This window comes from Athene cunicularia (genome assembly GCF_003259725.1).
Source record: "Athene cunicularia isolate RWA chromosome 4 unlocalized genomic scaffold, athCun1 chr4_part2, whole genome shotgun sequence".
In the NCBI taxonomy this organism is placed as follows: domain Eukaryota; kingdom Metazoa; phylum Chordata; class Aves; order Strigiformes; family Strigidae; genus Athene; species Athene cunicularia.
Window position 1 is genome coordinate 9,624,496 of NW_020799099.1, and position 21,384 is coordinate 9,645,879.

General features: G+C 40.3%; 1 protein-coding gene across 4 annotated transcripts in view; it reads right to left on the reverse strand.

The window, feature by feature from the left end:
- The window catches only part of RASSF6 (Ras association domain family member 6), a 26,340-nt gene extending 12,233 nt beyond the window's left edge, over positions 1-14,107 (reverse strand). The window contains exons 1-2 of one of the 4 annotated variants that reach the window (XM_026847716.1): positions 13,955-14,107; positions 2,903-2,992 (exon numbers count right to left, since the gene is read on the reverse strand). In XM_026847716.1, the coding sequence (XP_026703517.1) occupies positions 2,903-2,973 (71 nt within the window). In that variant the 5' untranslated portion in view covers positions 2,974-2,992; positions 13,955-14,107. Of the gene's footprint in view, positions 1-2,902; positions 2,993-7,496; positions 7,655-13,954 lie in introns of those variants that run through there. The other 3 variants (XM_026847718.1, XM_026847717.1, XM_026847719.1) reach the window with 3 other exon arrangements.
- Between the last annotated feature and the right edge of the window lie 7,277 nt (positions 14,108-21,384).

Here is a 21,384-nt window from a genome sequence, read left to right on the forward strand (position 1 = left end):
AGATTTAGAGAAGAACTTTACACTACAGCCTTGGGGTGCTGAAAACACTGGCATGAATAGTTTCAGTGGAATTTTTAACATTTGTTTTCCTGTAACAGTCACAACACACCCACATCCCAGAACATGAGTACCCCCCCACCCCCAATTTTTAAGTGGCTTTATCAACAGAGTGCTAGGTTCCAAACCAGCATCTTCAACATTTACTTCAAGTCAATTTGCTGTTAAATCCTAGAAATACAGGTGGGGAAAGCCTTTCTCTCCATTGTGTTGGAATAGCTCATTAGAGGTTCTTTGTGTCCCATGAGCTATGAGGGTTTGTATTCAGGTCATCCCACTGAAAGGGAAAGTTTTAATTGACTTCAATATGAATCAGACACAACTGAAGTTTTGATCACGCTGGCTAAAGGTAAGCAAGATTAAGCACGTCTTTGCCTCATACACGGGCAAAATCCAGATGCTATGTAAGATTAACATGCAAATAGGAGAGAAGTAGTTTTGTTTGACAGATGTGATAGACCTACTGGTCCTGCTTGTGAGGTGCTTAAAACATGAGTCTTTTCATACTTTGCAACCTAATACATTGGCAATCATTGTATTGTCAGCTGTTATTTTGCAAGCTCTTTCCTGGTAGACAGCTGGGGAGATCTGTTCCCTGAAGACAGATTAGGAATAAATAAGGACTTGGATCACACTCAGAGGCCCATCTATTACTCTTAGTCCATGTTGGCTGCAAAGGCAAATAAGATCATAGGCTAAAAGCACCGAGAGATGTGGTAAGGGTTATCTCCAAGGTAGATTCTGTTTCTCAGAACAAGCTGTGAAGACTTACTTGGTTTCTTGCCTTGTCTAGAAGAATGCCCCATTAACTTCCACAGAAGTTTGCACAAATAAATCTTTCAGGTTTCAGTCTTGAATTAGTGCAACCAACAGTGACGAACCACACAAGTGATTAGAAAAGCCCTGAGGGAGAGATTTAACAGCAGCTCACACTGACTTGTTTGTCCTTGTGTAGTGGAGACATTAGACAAGAAAAGCTTTCCTTACTTCTTTCAGTCCCAGAAAGGAATAACACATGCACCAGCGTACTACTTCCAGAATGAGTCTTACTGTAACACATCCTCACCACAAAGGCCCAAAGACTGCGCTAACCAAAAGGCACATGGTCATCTCTTTAGAGTTATACTGCCAGAAAATTGGCAGCTCTGTTGTGTTGCAAAACCGTTCCTTATAGCACAGCTTTGTGACAACGGCCAAATGCAGCCGTTAATGAAAGCCAAAGCTAAGTAACTGGTAGAACGACTTAGAGACAACCCCCCAAAAAAGGTAACAAATACTGCAGATTCACCACTTTCTTCAGTAACAAGGGCAGGACATAAGAGAGCTGTAAGGTCAAGTGCCCTAGTGGTAAACCACAACAGAGCCCAGACTGTGTTTACTTGAAACACTAACCCAGAAAAATTCACCTGTGTCCTCTTCTCCCCCAAGCCCTACGCATTTACCCATTGATATTTATGACCGTTGTGCTTCAAGACACAATAGTTCAGTCAGCCAAATAATCCCACATGCTTTGGTCAGCCTCTTGATCCAGGTGTTGTGCAATTCCCAAACAGCAGGCTTGCCACATCAGCAAGATTTGCATGATACAACTGGAAGAGGAGTAATGTAACAGCAGATTCAAGGTATATATGAGGGACTGTAATCTGGAAATTGCATTGGAAAAAAGTTTGAGTGCATATGGAATAGGTTACTGATTCTTGAAATACTTATTTGTTTTTTCACAAGGCAAAGAAACTTGAAGAGCACTTTAAACCATGATTGTAAAAGCAGGATTGACCAGGATCCACATTTTACCTCTTGAACAGACAAATACATAAGCGACTAAAAACCCAGAGACATCGGTTCATCTGATACATTTTCAAATGCTTTTGTATGCCAAGTATATGAAAGTTCACACAGATTAATTACCTCTGACACAAAAGCACTATGTCCCAAATTAGTAACAATATAAAAGGAACAACTCTTTAGGAGAGGGGGAGGAATGCAGTCATTGACTGTGTGCTTTGGGCAAAGCTCTGACAACCTTCCTTAAAAAGGGAGAAATCAACAGCACTGCTCGTGTCACATATCTAACCATCAGCACTCAGATGTAAATACTTTTTAGTGCTTGAGAAATTCTATGACAGGTGCCATCCTTGGGTGTGTTTACAGTTAGCTTCTTCCCACTGGAAGATCTAGAGTGGTGGAAATGAAGTAAGAAAGGAACTCCCTCTTCTAGCTCCTGTGCTCTGGTCAACAAGGGAAAGATTAATCCCCTAAAAAAGGGATGGAACTATACATTGGTAGTTCAGGGTTTATGGCAGCATCAGGAAAAATTCCTACCAGCCAAATTTAACTGTGAAAAAGCATCGTATGAAATACAGTTTGGGTGCAATTCCAGGCTTTTTACAAATAGGTAAAGAACCACTTTCACTCGCCACAGAATAAATCTGGCAGCCCAATAGGTCTTTCTGCAAAGAAACCCTGACATCAGGGGCTACAGACCAAACCCCATGTCTCAAACAAGTAGAGCTCCAGTTAAACACTGGAACTCCTGTTCAATTCCAAATGACTTCAAAGACAGGCAAGTCTTCTTCCCTTATTTGGAATTTTATTTCAGTATCCTCTAAAAGTGCTGTTCTACCTAATGAACAAAATCCACAGATCAAAAGGTTTAATGCTCTGTTCCCTGAAATCCATATAAAGGGTAACTGTTCTGTAGACACTTCACAGCAAGTTGTAGGAATTGCTGCTGCTACAGGTTCGTTCTCTAGGATCCCCTGTTAATGAATATACAGAGAGTAACTTGAAAGAAAGCAACGAAGTCATTAAATGTTTGGGTTTGGGCATTTTAAAAACAATTTACCTGGTTATGAACTTCTCCTCATTGATGGAAACATAAGGTAGATGCTGTGCTTTCATAGTCACTTTCTTCATTTATTCAGAAGAGATGAATCTAAACGAAAGGTTAACAATTAATTATATGCACTAATGCCACTAAGAAAGACTAAATGGTAAGCACAACAACAAAGCCCTAGTTTGCCAAGTGAAACAGGCTTGGTCACTCAAGCTAAGAGCTAACTATACTACATTTTGACTACTTTGTACTTAGCCTTAATACCAAAATATTTTCCATTTCTACTAAAAAAAGTCATAAGCCATTCCCACCAAGTATATCATGGTGCCTTAAATCCGAAGTAACACATATATCAGGACTTTCTCGAGAAGTTTTAGGACTACTCTACAACTCCCTGATTATGCTTCACTTGCTAGTAGACTGAGACTGCAACAGATTTACTGGTTAGGATTCATTTGTTAATTATGGATAGAGCATTGCCCAGGGTCACCAAAAAAAGAGTGACTCAGCAAACCACCCTTAACCAGGTTTGTAAAACAAGACAAGTGGAATTGTTGATCACTGGCAGTGTCCCACAGCACACAAAGAAAGCAGCTAAGATATTAAAGAGAGAACAAGGCTATAATTAAAGTGATGTAGCAATATAGTTTACAGATCTCTGAGTAGTGATTCCAGCACGTTGTGTAGGCAACAAGCCAGATCCATGAGACTCCAACAATGCATTGTTCAACAAGCTTAATTACAGAATCATGGCTGCTTTCGTTCCCCCTCAGGTACTAGAAGAAGAGGCAGAATGAGGAAAGTAACTGAAGAAACTCAGAGACTCAAGATTGACAACTGATACTCCACTGAAAAAAAAAATTAGTCTCAGCCCAAGAAGTGGCACCACACAAATGTGGCAAAAAAACTAATCACACTGAAAGGAATAAAATCTCCAAAGACTACATTGAAAGTTGATCATTCCACTTTTATTTCTCTCTTATTTGGGCGTGATGACAGAGGAATTTGCTTAACAGCACTTGATGTTATGCCAGGAGATTGACTCGAGTCTGATGTTAGACTGCATAGGACAGAGCCTACACAAAGACATCTGAAAAGTCATTTATTGTCTACAATACTAATGACAAGTAGCCTTCAGAAAAGAAATTCAAAAAAAGAAGTTCAAGCTTGGAAGGACCATGGCTAGCTAGAGAGTAAGTGACTAGCTTCTGTACAAATGATCCTACACTACACCAAAGCTGCTTTTTCAGAAGAAGTTACATAAAGTTTCCACAGTCACAGATGAATGAATTCTAAAAAAAAAATATATGTGGAAAAACGAGAAGCTATGCATAAAAATACATTACCTTCACCCTACAAAACACATAGTTATTTCACAACCTCTAAAACCAGAGTGCACTATCAAAATTAGCTTTATGCAAGCAGCTGGGGTTTCTACCAGCACCTGACCAGAAGCTCACTGAAAAGAGCAGGAAGGATCTCACATACCCACTGTCCTTTGGGTGACATCCATCAAGGCAAAAACATACCTGAAAGCCAAATAAGCCCAGGGATGTCTGTACAGACATGAGTTTGTATACAAGAAAGAGATTGCTGTATGCTGGTATAATAGTGTTGTTTCTTTGCCTCTGAAGTGAGTTCAGTAACCATTGGCCACACCTTGAAATCTCATTTTATGTGATTTACTAATACCTCTAACTAAATCAAATGCCTATGCCAGTGTAATTTCAAAACAATTTTAAAAGATGCAGAGGAGTTTATGTACACTGGCACTTGAATAACTGGATATACATTTAAGCTTTCTCCCATCTGTCAGGAAACAACACGTTAAAAAGAGCAGATAGCCAAGTCACCACTATTAAACTTAGAGCAATAACTCTAGCAAGCTCTAGCATCGCTTCATTGCTCATGGTTGCGTTCTTTTCCATAGAATTTGTTCTTAAAATGATTCACATGAAAGAAAAAGCTGATCTCTACAGACTGAGAGAAGTGATCTTTACACAATAAAATGATATCACCAAACTACCTGTTCTGGTACACAGAGAATGGCTCTCAGTAAATTATTTGCCTTAAAAGCCTTGAGCATGCCTTAAATCAGATGGATGCCATTAAAATGCTTACAATTAAACAAATGGGAAGCATAGTTGGTGATGGGAACGATTTGTCACCAGTTGCCTCCCCATTTTCTCTCCCTTGCTGGCCAGTTAGCTTGGACAAAGACTGGACTTTTCGCCTATAGCTGGCTGGTGCAGAAGCACAGAAAACGCTCATTACATTTTCCTCAGTTATGTGATCAGTATGGCTTGTACAAAACATTTCCACACCTTCAGTTCACTCTAGAAATAGAACACTTCTCCATGTACCCTTCCCATAAGCACATTTTGGCTACATGCATCTTGTGGCCTTTATTTTTAGTTAACCCCAAAATCTGTGGGTTGAGAACACACAATGACTTCCTTAGCACAATTACTTGACACCACAAATGACAGTATATTTACACTGGCACTCAATAAACCCACAAAGCTGCCACATTTTTTATCACCTCTTGGTATTTTATTATGTTCCATGTCATTTCCCTGTAGTTCTTTTGAGGAAGCAAAGAGAAATTAAATGTGTTTTTTCCATTGTTCCCTTTGATTTGAACTAACAAGAACACGCTAATTTTCTAGCTCTTCCAACAATATACAGTTTGGCCATCTATTCAAAGCTGTCGCCTGACTTGCTTGGTGTAAGACAAGCATCTCCATCATGACATTAAACTGGACTAGAACCTCACAATTCCCTCAGATAGGTAAGACCTTGAAAGTAGGACCTTGTCTGGACTAACCTCCTGGCCTGAAAACTAATAAGAAACTTAATGCTCAAAGGAATACTGACTGAAGCCTAAAATACTTTTGGAAGGAAAGAAAAGAAACAGAAGGGAGGCAGGAGTAAATGAGAAATGCAGCAGATGCAAAATGAGCACCTCTAGAGGGAGACTGCAACTATTGGAGAAGTCTGGGAAAAGGAAAGGTAAAGACCACTGCACAATCCCAGAACATTTTTTTTCCAAGAAAGTCAAAATGTTAGTGGAGAGGCAGATGAAAGGACTTGTTTAATTTTATTAAGTGCAGTGATCTTTAAGTTATTTGCTTAAGGGGACAGCACAGGAAGAAGACAGTAGAAGAATGACAAAGCAAAGGTAAGAGCAAACAGCCACACCGACTTTTACACAAGGATAAAAGGAAGCAGCTGTAGAGGAGGGCTGGAAGGAGAGGGACACCCGGCATCCAGAGTTGAGCCAATCAGGAATAGCAAAGCAGCATTTTCATTTCTGTGTTAACAGCCTGAATGTACTTTTTGGCGCGCCCTTGTATCAAGATGGGGACTGCAGAGCAAGCAATGTGCAACACTGAGCTCCTACCAGTGTTAAGAAAAACTAAAAACTCAAAATTCCCTAAAGATTACCAGGTATTTTGACCCAGTGCTTCCTAAAGCTGTTCCAAAACCACAGGAAGTTAGGATGGAGTGAACTTTCTTAGTTTCTTCTTTAGGAACCACAAGGCTCAGCTGTCCATTAACTTAGCTATCAACAGCATATACATCCTCTATTTTGTACAGCACAAAGAGCTATGCACTATAGGCACAGCAGCACATATACCCAAGTCATTTTTTAAACTCACAAGTGTCTGGTATTTAGCAAAATTTTGGACCATTATCTGTTTCTATAAAAATGAGTTTAGAATATTATTCACATACATAAGATATTCAGTATCAGCCAAGTAATTTTACTAGTCTTTACCTAGTCACACGCTCTAGTTACATAAACCTTCATGTTAGTTTTGTTTTTACTTTACTTTTGCTAGATGTCCTCATCACCAAAGCAAAAGTCTAATCAGAAGAAAGTACTTACTCCAAACATTTGTATTTTCCCCACTGAAAACAAGGGGGGTTTTATCTTGCAGGCTTCTTTACACTTTCTTTTAAATATTCACTGCTACAGCAGGGAGCAGTAACAGCACTACTAGAATACAAAACAGAGTGTAACCCTCTGCTCAGGGAGGTTCAGAGTGGGCTTCAATTACTGAAACCAAAAGTTGGTATTTATCTGTGAATAGAGCTCCTTAACTTTGAATCACAAAGAGATACACAAGCTCCCTCCCTTTCACACGACCATGATAGAGCAAGGCTTGCACCACATCTATTTCAAACACTAAGTAATCCATTGTAATGAAGAGAAGTTACTTTCTATTTCAGGTTGCTTAGGAAAGATTGCTTTTACCCGCCAAAAAGAACAGACAAGGTCACTGATGTAACCTTTTCAATCACACCACCGATTGAGCGAAGGGCAATGAAGGCTTTTGCCCACGTACACACCGAGCAGCAGCACTACCTATTACCTGCCCGTTTTAATCACAACTCTGACTCACGCAAGACACCTCGAGATCTAGGAACTTCTTTGGCGAGAATTTCTGACCCAACATTTCTCCCTCCCTCGGGCACCCTGATTACCCAAAAGGAATCTGACTCGAGCTCTGGGTGACTGCGAAGGACCTTGTTTCCCACCGACACTGCAGGTTACACAGCAGGCAGAAGAACAGCTCCAGCTTTACATTTCACTTACCTGTGCATACGATCAGAGAAGGAGAAGCAGAGGAGGAGTTTCACATACCTTTCACTGAGCCCTAGAAGAGGCATGACAGCATTGCACTGGCTGACAGCTACTTCGGGTACTTCATGGAACCCACAGAGCTGTTAATTACTGTTTTGCTTAGCAAACTGGGAGTGCTGGAAAGCCAGGACACTCCCCGCACCTCAGTGCATGTCGGGAATATTTACCTACCCACTTTCCTTCCTCCAAACGGCTGACAGGAGCGCTCCCTTAGTCATAGTTACACCTACGGGAGGCTCCAGTTAACGCTTTAATCACTAACTTTATAATGAGAGGCAACCTGCTGACTTGGTAATCATTTGCTGACAGGGCACACCCTGCAACATCCTGCGCTGGAAGCACTCTTACGCTTTAACCTCTTGTCTGGTTTCTAATTCATAGGATAAAGTAATTTTTGCTCCTCCACATATATGCCAATCTTTAGTGTTTGGTGGAATCATCAATACATACAATCAGATCGTACCTAAGTACAGATGTATAGATTTATAGCATCATGACAGAAGTTGTGACAAAACAGATCAATCGCTTAATCACATACAGCTGTATATTCAATTTTTTGCTTAACTGTATAATAGCCTTATGAATATAAATTGTTGGGCAAGGGTTGTGTCTGTAACAGAAAGCATTACTGTTTAGCTTAATTGCTCAGCAGCTAATCATATAAGCAGATGTTTCAGCTGTAAAAAATATTTGAACCCACACAGACCTTCCAAGTTCCTACTCTTTGCCCATCCATTTATAGCAAGCAATTCATTCATAGGATCAAGCCAAAAACTGGAAGTTATTGGGCCACAGAGAGAAGAACATGAAAAATACTGAGCCTGAATTTGCCTGAATACACATCTTATTGCACTGTGATTTGTGTCAAGTTACTTCTGCCTTATATAATTTTCTGTTAGGGAAAGGGAGTACAGACCATAAATATTTGACTCCTGATCATATCATTATGCTCTGGTGTACTCCTCAAGAGCTAGACTCACTGCTGTACACACAGCACAATATACTTGATATTTGGGATTACAGTTTACAGCTCTGCACCTGAAAAATAGTTAAGTAAGGAATTAATTGGTACATATTACATTAAGAAGTCTCTCAAAACACAGGAAGGAGTGAACACAGGACATTTCTGCTCAGTTCACAACAGCATAGAAGCTCCATGCTACGGTGGGCTTGGAGCTTTACCTCAGCCTCTGGAGCTGCTCCGTCTCTTCTGTAATTGTTTAAGGCAAATCCATACAACTTCCCAACTTGTTTAAAATTGGAGGTTTGATTTTTCCTGTCACAGCCTCAGACACTTGAACACTCTGCCTGATGCTCTTGGATCAGAGAGGAAGCACAGCCTTCGTCTCTAAACCAAGATAAGGTCAAATTATCTGTTTCTGACAAGTATATCACCCTGCTGGACACTCACACTGTAAAGCTGTTGGTATCCAAGTATTTTTAGAACTGAAGACCCCATTATTAGCTTACAACAGGGCAATGGGATGTTAACCCTTCAGTGTAACTCAAGCTTTGTCCTGACTACCAATTTTTAAGGTTTTCTTTGTTTTGTTTGGGTTTTTTTTTAAGATTAATTTTAAGGTTTTAGGGATAGCTTTAAGTTTACACCCAAGTTTTGACAACCCAATTCGTAAATTACTTACTCATGTAAAGGTGTCTCAGTAAGAAATTAGTACAATGAAGCAGTCAAAACCCAACTGTAATAAAGGACTACAGTTCTCATTTCCAGTTAAATGAGGTGTGTTGATTTTTATATTGGCTTGGACAACATGGCTCAGGTTTGCTTCTAGTTTTCACTCTCACACTTGAACTACTGCTACAAATGGCTTAGTTCTGATCTCACTGACTCATACCCAATTACCTACTAAGTACTTTGGTGAGACTGGTCAGTACAGACTAGGAGTAAGTATCACAGGGGGAAAAGAATAAAAAAGGAGGTCTTAGGGCCACCTAGCAGGAATTAGTTTACTGTAAACTCCAAGAAAGAGAATGCTTCTATTCCTTCCATAGGAAAGTAAATAATCAATGTATTAAGAGCATTATTTTTTCATCCTTATTAAAAAAACATAGCTTATATGCTCTGGAAATCTAAGAGCAAGCCACAACTTGGTTATACTATTTCACCCCTTAAATGAAAGGGTAATGATTTCTTTAAAACAGTCAGGGAATGTGATGATCCTTGAGTCTTGAAGGCTATGTTACATTTATAGCTCCTCGCATGATTAATATTCAAATAATTTTAAGTTAATAAATAATTGGATGTTGGAGTTCAACTGTTTAATAACTTCACCTCAAATCATTAACAGACCGCTGAAGCTAGAAAAACATCTCAAACAGGAAAAACTAAGAGATTCCTGTTCTATTTTTGTAGCACACTATCATAATAAGCAGGGTGGCCATGGCAAGATCATACATGCATGCTGGACTTCAGCAGAAGCATTTTGATAAACACAACAGGGTACACATGAGCTCACAACAGATTTCTCTGCTTTATAATGAGAAGGTAAATCCCTAATATTGTTTGCAAACAGCTGTTTCTGGACAACTTCAAATCGTTAACTCCAAACCCAAAAATTCTGCTTGGACTTTCTGAGCCCAGCTACTGAAATGCAAAGGTAGAGCCTCAATTGACAATATCTGAGGTTAATATAAAAGAAGTGATCAATTCTCTCCTTTGTAATTGCAAACACTACCAGAAGGATTGCATGACAACAGCAACAAATCAAGGAATTTAAAGCAATTTGATTTACCCTGCAAAGAGCCTCCCATTCTTTACCAAGATTACTTTCTGTCATCACACCAATGTGCCAGCAGCAATACTTGTATGCCAGGACATGTTTTGCAGACACAACTGATAAGTATGGAATACAGAAACTAGAAAACAGACAATTAGCTGAGATAATTAAATATGCAATGCCCACATACACTACAATGCCTTAGAAGCTATCACAGGCCATAATCCCTTACACGCAGACCAATTTGTGAATTTTGGGGGGCCACAAGTTTTTAGGGAATAGAGAAGAACCAGAGCTGATGCTCTGAGTAGCACATATGCTAAAGGCTATGGTTTTTGACATCATCTGAAGACCTGGAACTTCTCAGGTACTGACCTTTGCCTGCACAGAAAGCTTGCAGATATCACTGTCTTTGTCCTTGTGAGCCACTGTTAGAGGGGCAAGTCTTACCTAAGCATCTGAAACACCATTAGTCATGCATCATGGCTTAGCATTGATCAAACACACCCATTAGGTCACCCGTTTGATATTATAGAACGTTATAAAGCCATACAAGGATTATCATTGCCTGGAGCTACAGAATAGTGTAAAGGGCAGAACCAGAAGGAACTGCCCTGTCTCAGTCATACAATTTCTCACTCCCATTAGAGCTCAATTGGGAGTAAAATCACAACCTCACCACACCCAGCCAATTTACACAGCACTTACAAGCCCTAACTCCTCCACACTCAAGGTTTGCACACTCAGATTTTCTTCAAATCTGAAGTTTTCCATAAGCCATCACTTCCTCAGATTTCTTTCTACATGTCACTCTCTATCTCTGCTCTTCTATCTTCAAGATACAAAACCCCTAGTTTGCCTTTCTTTTGATAGTTACAATCAAGAGCTCTCACATTCTCACCAAAAAACATCCTTTATCTTTCCTCCTATTTGTAATATAGGATCGTTTTATGCTCAGGTCACTCCTCTGTAATGGTCAGTTGAGGGTCATGTGACTGTAGCACTTGACTACAATTTCTTTAATTACTTAAGGCAGTTGAGTCACAATGTGGACTGTCTCCTATTTTCTATTCTTTTTAAAAATAGCAGTCTAGTACTCTCCACAATCAAATGGTCATACTAGTTCTAAACTAGAGATATGGGGAAGCTTCAGATCTAAATTCTGACTCAAAGCTGCTACCATCATTTCTGTGAAGGTGTACCCACTTGCTGCAGTTCAAACTACCCTTGCAAAACCACCAGTAATTTTTTCTGTTACTTCTACACTTGCCTTTTGATTGTGCACAAATGGGAAGATTTGATTTGCAAAGTATTGTATGACTACTTGAGAGGGGAGAATTATTCTGCCCAGATTTTCTTCATTCTCCTCATCCTTGAATGTTCCAAATCATAAAGCAATCTTCAGCAATAACCCTAATTCCGATGTATTTTGCATCACAGACATATATATATAAAAGAGTCTATGTTATCTCCACAAACTCAGCAAAGAAACGGGAAATGTCTTGGATTTACTGAAGATCAGTCCTAGAGTCACATGGTAAATACATAAACCTTATACAAAAGAGGCTATCGGTAATCAGCCTGTGTTTAATTTCTAATGAACACAATGCAAATCAGAGATTATTTCTTGATTTTGCTGCAGTATACTGCACTGTGTAATGACATGATTAAGTATCTCGAGCGTATGGTCTGTAGCACTGTCCTAAGCCCCGTTGAATGTTCCTGCATGTTACTGAATTCAAGGGGATCCAGGAGGCTGCTTACTGTCATGCTGTCAGTGTACGCTGCCCTACCAGTCAGACTCTCAAAGATACTATCTTTTTTTCCTCAGAATTTAATCTTCTGAAAATTTACCCAGTTCCAGGTCCTGAAATGCTCTGAGCATGTGCAATTTCTGGAGAAGAGCTTGGCAGCAATTTTTTTTTTGTGTATAAACTGCAAGATACATTTGAAAAAAAAGTCTGAACTGCACTTGAGGAGTGTCACTATTATATAGTGTACTACCAAAATGCCTTTAAAGATCTCTTCCAACCTAAACCATTCTATAATTCTATGAATACACTACTACATTAAGATAAATATTCCTGCTTCATACTTCATGCTGAGTCATAATTATGAAGCAAAAACCTTCTAATGTTAAATTAGCATAATGCTAGGCTGGTTATGAGCTAAAAAGCACTCATGTAAATACCTTGCTATTGTCTGCGTAAACACTTTAGTGGTTAAAAAGAGTAGCCCAGATTTCCAGATGGCATTCTTTTCACACTTGCCAAGAGAACATACATTTTTTTCACACAATACTCTGCTTTGGGGCACCAAATGGAAGTCACGTTAAGAAAGAATTATAACCTATGCTAGCCAGTGTTGCTAGAATTTACAGACTTCAAGAAAATGGTAAAGACAAGAGAGGATGTGGAAACAAGATTAAACAATTTTAGTAAAGCATGCGTGATACAAAGCTATGTGAGACCTCCACCATATTTTACATTACTTCAATTTACTGGACCAAGTTTCTTGATGGCATAAAATTATAAAACTCCACCAATCCTGAAGGAAAATAACCTTTTAGTGTACATAGCATCATTAGAAGACCTGGGAGACTGAACCACAAGTCATCTAGGAAGAGATCAGCTGTAATGTGTGCTCACATCAGGTGGCCAGATGAGCAGTATGAAGAGCACATTTGCACTGATGCTACCTCATTTATTCTAACATCCACTCTACAAGAAAATCAGAGTTCCTTAAAGAGCCATTGCACACCAGAGCTTCTCCTGTACAGACGAGGACATGGTTTGTCACTGCAACAAAGCACACTGAAATAAGTTGCAGTTATCCTTACATATGTAACTCTTTGTACAATAAAAGTGCTCAGGTTGAAAAGGAATAGCATGAGAAACAGTACTCTTGGTTTTGCTCTGTGATTATGAAGTGAGGAATCAGAAGCCGGTGGGCATGGGGTGAATGCACAGCAATTGCAGCCTGCCTCTGTGCCTGAGCAGCCCACGCTCCTTTGCTCACAGTCTCTGCGCAGTGCAGACATTCTTTACATTGTGTCCCAGTGGCTCTGAGTGACGGACAGTTCTTCATTGTATGCTGCTAAGCACAAATAACTTGAGTGATACATCAAACTGCTAGGAAGCTAGCAGTTCTAAGATTTAAAAACATTTCCATAATGGATATTGACTGCATAAGCAAGTAACATCCCTGCAGCACATCATAAAAATTCTTCAGAGAGAGAACTAACTTTTTAATTTTTGTACTACATTAGATATCTAAGCAGACAGTAGAGCAGGCGTTCTATAAGCATCGGTGGCATTTATTTATTAATTTGCTCTTGAAAATCTCACATGAGCACAGAGAGCACTGCAAAAGAGAAAGTGCAAAGCAAAACAGATTAGGCTGACTCAGTGAGGTTCTGCCTTGGGTTTGGCAGTTTGAAGAGACCTCCATGGCTCCTCACTTCTCTCTAAGAAAGTTCACCCTCTGACACTGAGACACTCCTCAACTCTGCTCAATCATCTTGCTGAAAATCACCCCACAGACCCTGCAACTGCTTGCTCCAGATCGCTGCTGTCCTTCCATGATGGTGCTTTTCTATTACAGTACCAAATAACCCCTTTGGGCGTTCAGTTGTCTAGCATATTTTACCAAAAGTAAACACATTTATATACTTACCGTGTCATATTCATATTCTTCTCCTGAACACCAGATTGTAAGGATCACGTTTTTCTTCTCATTCAGATAGCCAAGGCCCAAACCCTTCTGAGTAGGATCCTAGAGCACAGTGAGCACTGCGTGCTATGGGAGGCAGTTATGTGTCAGCTTGACGGCAGAGGCGGTGGAATTTCAGTGGTGCTAGATGAAACAATAGTGTCTCCAACTCTGAATGGCTAAACCTTCTCTCAGTGCTTGGCTAACACATTTACAACCTACACTAGGTTTCATGGGAATTAACAAGGCTAAAATTTGATCTCATAATTGAGGACATCTGAATGTCTTTCTGGTCTAGAAGTGCTTTAGAAAAACAAAGCCAGATGAGAATGGAGGCATATGGAACATGGTGTAGAAAATCACTATCTGATTTGGAATATGAGCTCTGCCTGACCCTGTGTAAGGCAACATAAACAAGTCAATAGCTGTTTAGGAGATGCTGAAATTCTGGAAAGATTCTTCCCTGCATGGTTGTTCAAAGGGTGTGTCTGAGTTTGGAATTTGATCTGTCTGAAACTGTCATTCTCAGAACTGCAGGTGATACCTTGCTTCTAGCCAGTACACATGTCCTTACAAGCGAAGAATCTGAACAAGCTGCCCACTGGAAATGCAGATTCAGCCTCTGGGATAAAGTTGTCCCAGCTTCAACAATGCATGCTGCGCTGGGGAAATGTGCCATGCTTGCAGACAGCAATCCTTGCCACAGGAAACCGTGGGCTGCTGGATGATGGAAGCAGTCAGCAATGAGAGGCTGGTCAATCATCTAAAAAGCTGTAGATAAATAGGAGTGTCTTTAGGACATTCTGTAGAATCATAGAATCCTAGAAAGGTTTGGGTTAGAAGGGAAGTGTTCCAGGCCAGGTTGGACGGGGCTTTGAGCAACCTGATCTGGTGGAAGGTGTCCCTGCCCATGGCAGGGGGGGTGGAACTAGATAATCTTTAAGGTCCTTTCCAACCCAAACCATTCTAGGATTCTATGACTCTAAGTTGGATGGTATGCTCACCTAGGTCTGTGCGGAGAACACAGGCTCTAACAGGTGTAGGAATAGAAGCAATTTCAGGAGCCAAATGTTATGCAAAAGTTATTGCAGAAACAGGAATTGCACCTGAGCAGTAAATGTCTAGCTGTTACTGGAAGCATATGGACAGGAGCTGAGTGCAGCAATAAATTTCGGAATTTCAGACACCATTAAGGAACATCTAGTGAAATACCCTGAAATAGATGACTCACAAATCAACAACCATTTTTACAAGATGGATGTGCATGTTTAAGCCTGGCATCACTCTCTTGAAATACAGATTTGCACTTAAATGACAATGTTTTTTCAAGAGGGACAGTCCTTTGTCTCTACTGTTCCCAGACAGTTGCCTTTATTACCTGAAATTTCATCAAAGGTGACATTCTTCTGGGGTTGGATCCTTCTACTGCCTCTTCTCTCTACCAATGAGTGAGGCCCTGTCAGATGCAGCATATACTTTTTCCCAGCATAACAGACTTCATACAGCAATGACACGTGCCTAACTCCATGCTGCAAAATGAAAAGTAACATCTCTTTTAGTGTCTGTGCTCTGAGGGCACCAATTCACCTTAATGATCCCAATTTGCCTCACCTGAAACTTCTCCACCCCCTGACTACCACCCATGGGCCATGACCCTATTTAAGCTCAGCCTGGAGAAATTGCTCTCTCTTTTAAGCTGTGTTGGGAGAGAGGTCTTTGTCTCAGTGGTAGATAGTGTTGTGCTTGGCTACAGACCCTGTTGAGCCTAGTCTGCAGAACAGATTGCTTTCGTGTCACTTTAGACTTGATGTGTGATCATTGGATGACCTGGTTGTGATTTGAGGATTGATTTATTGACTTTAGAAGGGTCCTGTACCATAGCTGTGATCTTGTCTGGTACTTGGACTCTTGGTTCCATGTGGCTGCTCTCTCTGATTCGGCTCAGCTTGCCTTGTTAAGGTACCAGAGGAGGTTTTTGGCAGGTGGGATGACTGAGGGGTGTGCTAAGCAGTTAAACTGCTGCCCGGGAAATAGTGGGGTAAGGTGCCTGCCAGTGCTACCTGAGCTTCTGCTGCAGAGAGCCTGCAGCTCAACATGGTGAGCTTGCACTGGCCCCTGCTGGCTTCTGCAACAAGTTGTGCACTAGAGACCTATGTGAGCCATGGCTCCTCTTGCTCTGCTCCACCTCCTGAGGTGCCTGAGGCTGCTGTCCTACACACTGTATCACAAAATAAATCTAGTCGAGTATCTTCGTTTAAACTGGCTTTGCTTTTCTTATTTTCCTACAAAAATCAAACATAATGGCAAATGTAGTCAAAAAGGACTGAGCTAAGACACTCAAATCCTCATGTTTGTATTCTATGGCCCAGTTGCATGTGTCACTGCAGCACTTAAATTTTAGAAGCTCTCAGTGCCACTGTGGAGTACAAATAATTTTAATCATATGCTGTTAAAATATTTTCAGGAGTGGAGTAATTTTTTTAATTAATGCAGTTTATGTTCAAATACTGATGTTTATAACTAAAGTTTCATAACTTTAAATTGGTCTTGTAAAAATGTATAATTTTATACTTAATTTACTACCTGAAAGAAAACCAAAATAGCTCTTGGATTTTATCAGAAGTTCCTGTGAATGGAAAAATCACGTCTGCCAAGTCTCACTTAGCTTGTCTATCTTGATCTCTCTTGATTTTCCTTAGCTCTGTTTTCCACCGAGTCTGTTTCCAGAAAACTTGTTATTGCAAGCCTTTCCTGGTACATAAATTGAGTAAATGCTGTTGCATTCAAAAGTTCGATGTAAGATAATATACTCATAAAAGTTATTTCATATGCCAACCAGTTATCTTACAATGGGTTTGTTCCTTTGTATTTCACCTTTTTGTGACTGTTTAGACTATAAATGCTTGCGATTATATATATTTTTAGCCTTCGTCCTGGTCTCTAAAGAACTGAAAAAAATCACTGTTCCAACATAAACACTAAGAATTATATCTAATTGAGGTCAGCAACACTGTAATATAGGAAGACAGCTATGAACTCTTGGGTAGTGCCTGCCCTGTAACTCCAGGATGCAGTGGAGTGGAAGTACCACAGGGTGGTGTAGCCCCAAGGACGTATCTATATGGCTGACAATTCATTTTGACAAAAGCTTGTATTTAACTTCGCGAAGCTGAAATATTATCTACTCTCCCACTGGTGAAGGGAGTGTCAGAGTTTGTATATTGAGTTACCACTTGTGAGAATACCCTATTGACTCTGGAGTGCAGAAAAAATAACTGTTAATTTTATGCTGGAATGATGTTTTAAGGGCCCATGTAATTAAACAGTGTTAAGGAGGCTATTTGAATGGAAGGTAGTTTCCAAGGTTTAAGGAATGGTCAAATGGAGAACACATGAAGTGAAATACAGGCTCTAGCATGCTATATGTGGAGATATACCAGCAGATGCCAAACCTCTCATTTACACCTGCCTTGGTACCAGACTTGAAAACGGCCTAGTTTTAAAGGTAAGTCTTCTGAAAGTCTGCAAAACTACAGACCAGTAAGCTGATGCTTTCAGCAGGACAATTAGTAGAAAAGAGAACAAAGAATTGAGTCAGTGAACACAGGACTACCCTTGAAATATTGGGGAAAGTTAAACAGCTTTTGCTGGTGAAAGCCATGCCTCAGGACCTGCTAGGATTCCTGCAGGCAGGTGGGGGGGACTCATGTGGTAGGGATACTTTGGCTCCAGGGAGGAAATCAACTATGTCCATCACATTAAAAAAGGGGAGGAGAAATGTCTCATGTAGAAGAATAAAAGGTTAGAAACAGAAGGCAGGACTAAATAATGGTCAGTTTTCTTACTGAAGAGTACCACAGAGCTGCTCTTGGACCTGTGTTTTTAAGGCGAATCAGGAAGGGAAAAACTTCCATCTTGAGAGCTGTGTTATGCACAAAGAGGAAACGGTTCTCCTTGTCCTTTAAAACTCTTCACATAAAATGTAAGTATGGTACAGTATCTTTCAATCAAGTCTCCCATCAGTGACCTTTTGATCATATCTAATAATACTAATAGGCAATTACAGCTTGGGGTAACTGTGGGGAACAACTTAATTCACAACACAGCGGTAGCTTCCAGGTGAGAGCAAGATATTCTTGTACATAAGTAATGGTCAGGTGGAATGAATTCGCTGTGCATGAAAAGCGCAGAGCGCTAGGCATACAGATTTTGGATTTGGTGCTGAACTGTCTTAATACCACAAAGAGCAAGCTCTGAACGCTGTGACAAGAGGCTGCTGTATCAGACTTGGCCTCCAGGTGGAACTGTGGACCTGCCTGGACCCACAGAGAGGCTGAAAAGCAGTCACCAAAAGGGCTACCCGTCTTTCTCCTGCTGCATAAATGCCTGCAGTCACTGCAGCATCAGCTCTGGGAATTGCTTACCCTATTTTTATTTAACAGAAGAGGCGGTGGGGGATGAACCTCAGAGTGGGTGCCTAAAGGATGTTTCATGCATAGGTACTGTCGCCTTACCGGTATTTTATATACCTCCTGGCTAAAAGATACATGGGGAAAAACTTGACTTCATAATTAGACTACCTTAAGAAGCACTGTAATTACATTTTATTTTACTGGTGACCTGGGGCAGAAAAGAGGGAGGGAAGGGATGGACTTAAACACATCTGTCTTTCATACACTCCTCACAGTACACCAGTAACTGTACTGAATAACCATACTTAGCGTTTCCCTACCAAAGTGGTGCCCATGTTGGGTCTGAGGCTGCAGGAGCAGATGTGAAACTGAAAATGAGCCTGTCCTCACAGATATCAGTAGATCTTCCTGGACAAGAAATAAGAGCAGAAAAAGGGCAAGAGATGTCTGGTTTTGGTTATAAGCTCGACAATGGTTCAATGACAGAAAAGATAACTGGTCCTGGATAAAGAAGCTGAAATGATACTACAGTCTCTTGCTTTCTTGAAGTTGTCAGTGAAGCACTTGCAAAGAGAAATCCCAGTATTTCTAGCAGAGCCAAATATTATTAAAGGAAAAAATCTGGACCAAACTAAGTCCTTAACAAACCAAGAAATGGGTATGGCCACTCAAGCTCATTCTAAGTGCTGCTTCTGCTATTGTTGTGAATAGGAGAATATTCTTTCTTCTAGCTTTCACATCAATGAGTTTCTAGACTGCACAGAGACAAAACATTCTATCTCATCAAACACTGCAATCACAGGAATAGGGCTGAGCTCTTATCTGCTGGATTTGTCAGCACCTAAAATGACTGAGATACTGATGTGCTGCAGTTCTTAGGAGGCGTGACAGCACTGGATCACCTGCAGGAAGTATTTTTTTTATTTTATTATTTATAGTTTATTTATATTATTTATATTTTATTATTTATATTATTTTTAATCCTGGCTGCTGTTCTCACTAAATGGACAGCAAATAAAATCTTTATATGAAAGATAGGGAGTGATACTGGAACTAGTGCTACAAGAGGGTTCTGCTGAGAGGACTTCCCCAGGGATGAGGGCCTCCCTGTCTATTAGACGCTGTTTTCACTGAGGCTGCTAAATGGCACGTCTCCTTAATAAATGTTAGCTTCTTATCAGTTATGACCCTATGGGTAATCTGACAAATTCCAGGAGTAGGCTGATGTGCCCAAAACCAACATTGCAAAACACCACAAGCACAAACTCTAAAATAGACTTGACAATACAATGCAACACTTGTGTTCAAAAGCGAAGGCTCACTTAGTCAGTCAATAGCTTGCTATTTCCTGGGTGGTTTGTGTATACATGCAGTAACTTGTTGCTGCAGGTTACTTTCAATGTATTACCATAAATTATTCTGTTTCTCATAAAATATAATATGAGTACCTCTTTGTCACCTGTTCGGAAAATCACGTGGGCATCAGTTTATTCTATTCCTTTTCAAAGCAATCCACAAGAACGCAGTTTAAAGTCCATGTTTGGACTCTATATTAGGGCAGAACCTTAAAATACATTGGAAAGCTTTTAAACATACAGTTCAAAATCTGCAGGAGAGGCAAGCATTTTATTTTAGGTTTTATTCTACATTCCTCTTGCATTGCACTGACAACACTTTTGGTGCTGTCAGTATGCCCTGCTAGTCTGCTACTGTATCTTGTTCAGAAATAAATATCAGACCAAAATGTGGAGGAAAACACTTAATTCCATTGTGCATGATGTCAAGGGGGAATACTTCTTAATTCTTTTTTCTGCTATAACAGTAAAAGCAATTTCCCTATAAAAAAAAAAAATTGCAATGCCTGTTAATAGTAACAAGTTGCCTCTATAACACCTCTCACTTGGGAATATGAATAATAGTCTAAAACCTCATCACTAGTGACAGAAGTATTAATATTAAAAACCTAAGGAATGGTGAAATCCATGGACAAGGGTTTTTCCAAATGATGTGCTTTTGAGTACCTATTTTGAGATTCAAACATACCTGGCTTACAAAAAGAACGGAAGATGCACTCCAAAAATCATGCCACTTTCAAGCTTTCACCAAAAGTGAAGGCATTTGCAGGCAATGACTGGACCAGGAAATACAACACTGGGAAATTTTGCCACTACTGATGAGGGACACAAGATCAAGCCTGGAGCAAGCACATGCAAATTAAAATCCCTTCAGTATCTGGCACTGAGCAGGTAACCTCACACAGGATGGTAGTGAAGGACTGTTTGCAAAAAAAAAAAAACGGATATGTCTCTAAATCTCAGTTGTCATCTGAAGAGTGAAGGCAAAGAGATTCAGAAAGGGCTTTACTGCTGTGCTGTAAGCAGAAGAAAAACCTCCGTATATTTCCTTTGCTGTACTGAAATTAATTAGATTGAATTTTATTTCTGTTCAGAAGATTTGGGTAAGATTGAGGAAGAAAACAGGCATTCAGAAAGGTCACAGAAGGCCTCATAAGCTGAAACTTCAACGTTTGCAGTTGTAACTGAAGGAAGAAAGGCTGTTGAGTCTTACCGAATTTTGCTCCTTCAGTATTTCCAGCTAATTCATTAATGACCTCGTTGAACTCCTCTAAATGACAAGCAGATGAAAATGCAGTATTTCCAGCATTAGGGGTCTCACTGTAACGGAGGTGGCCTGCTCTTGGGGCCTTGAGTGCAGCAATTGGCCTTGATGAGCCTCACCTAGAGCCTCCTCAAACACTCCCTTGCCCACGGGCCCAGAAGCCACTTTAAGCTCTGGCTTTGGCATTTTTGCTTCTTTTGAACTACACTGGAGGAGCGCTTGTCTCTGGTTCAGCCTCAGCCCTGGGCTTGCCTGGCCATGGACCGCATTGATCTGGACCCCTGACCTGTCCCTTGACTTTCTGGCTTGGCCTTGGACTTGCCTCACTGCCATGAACTTGCCTGGTGATGTGGACTCTAGTTG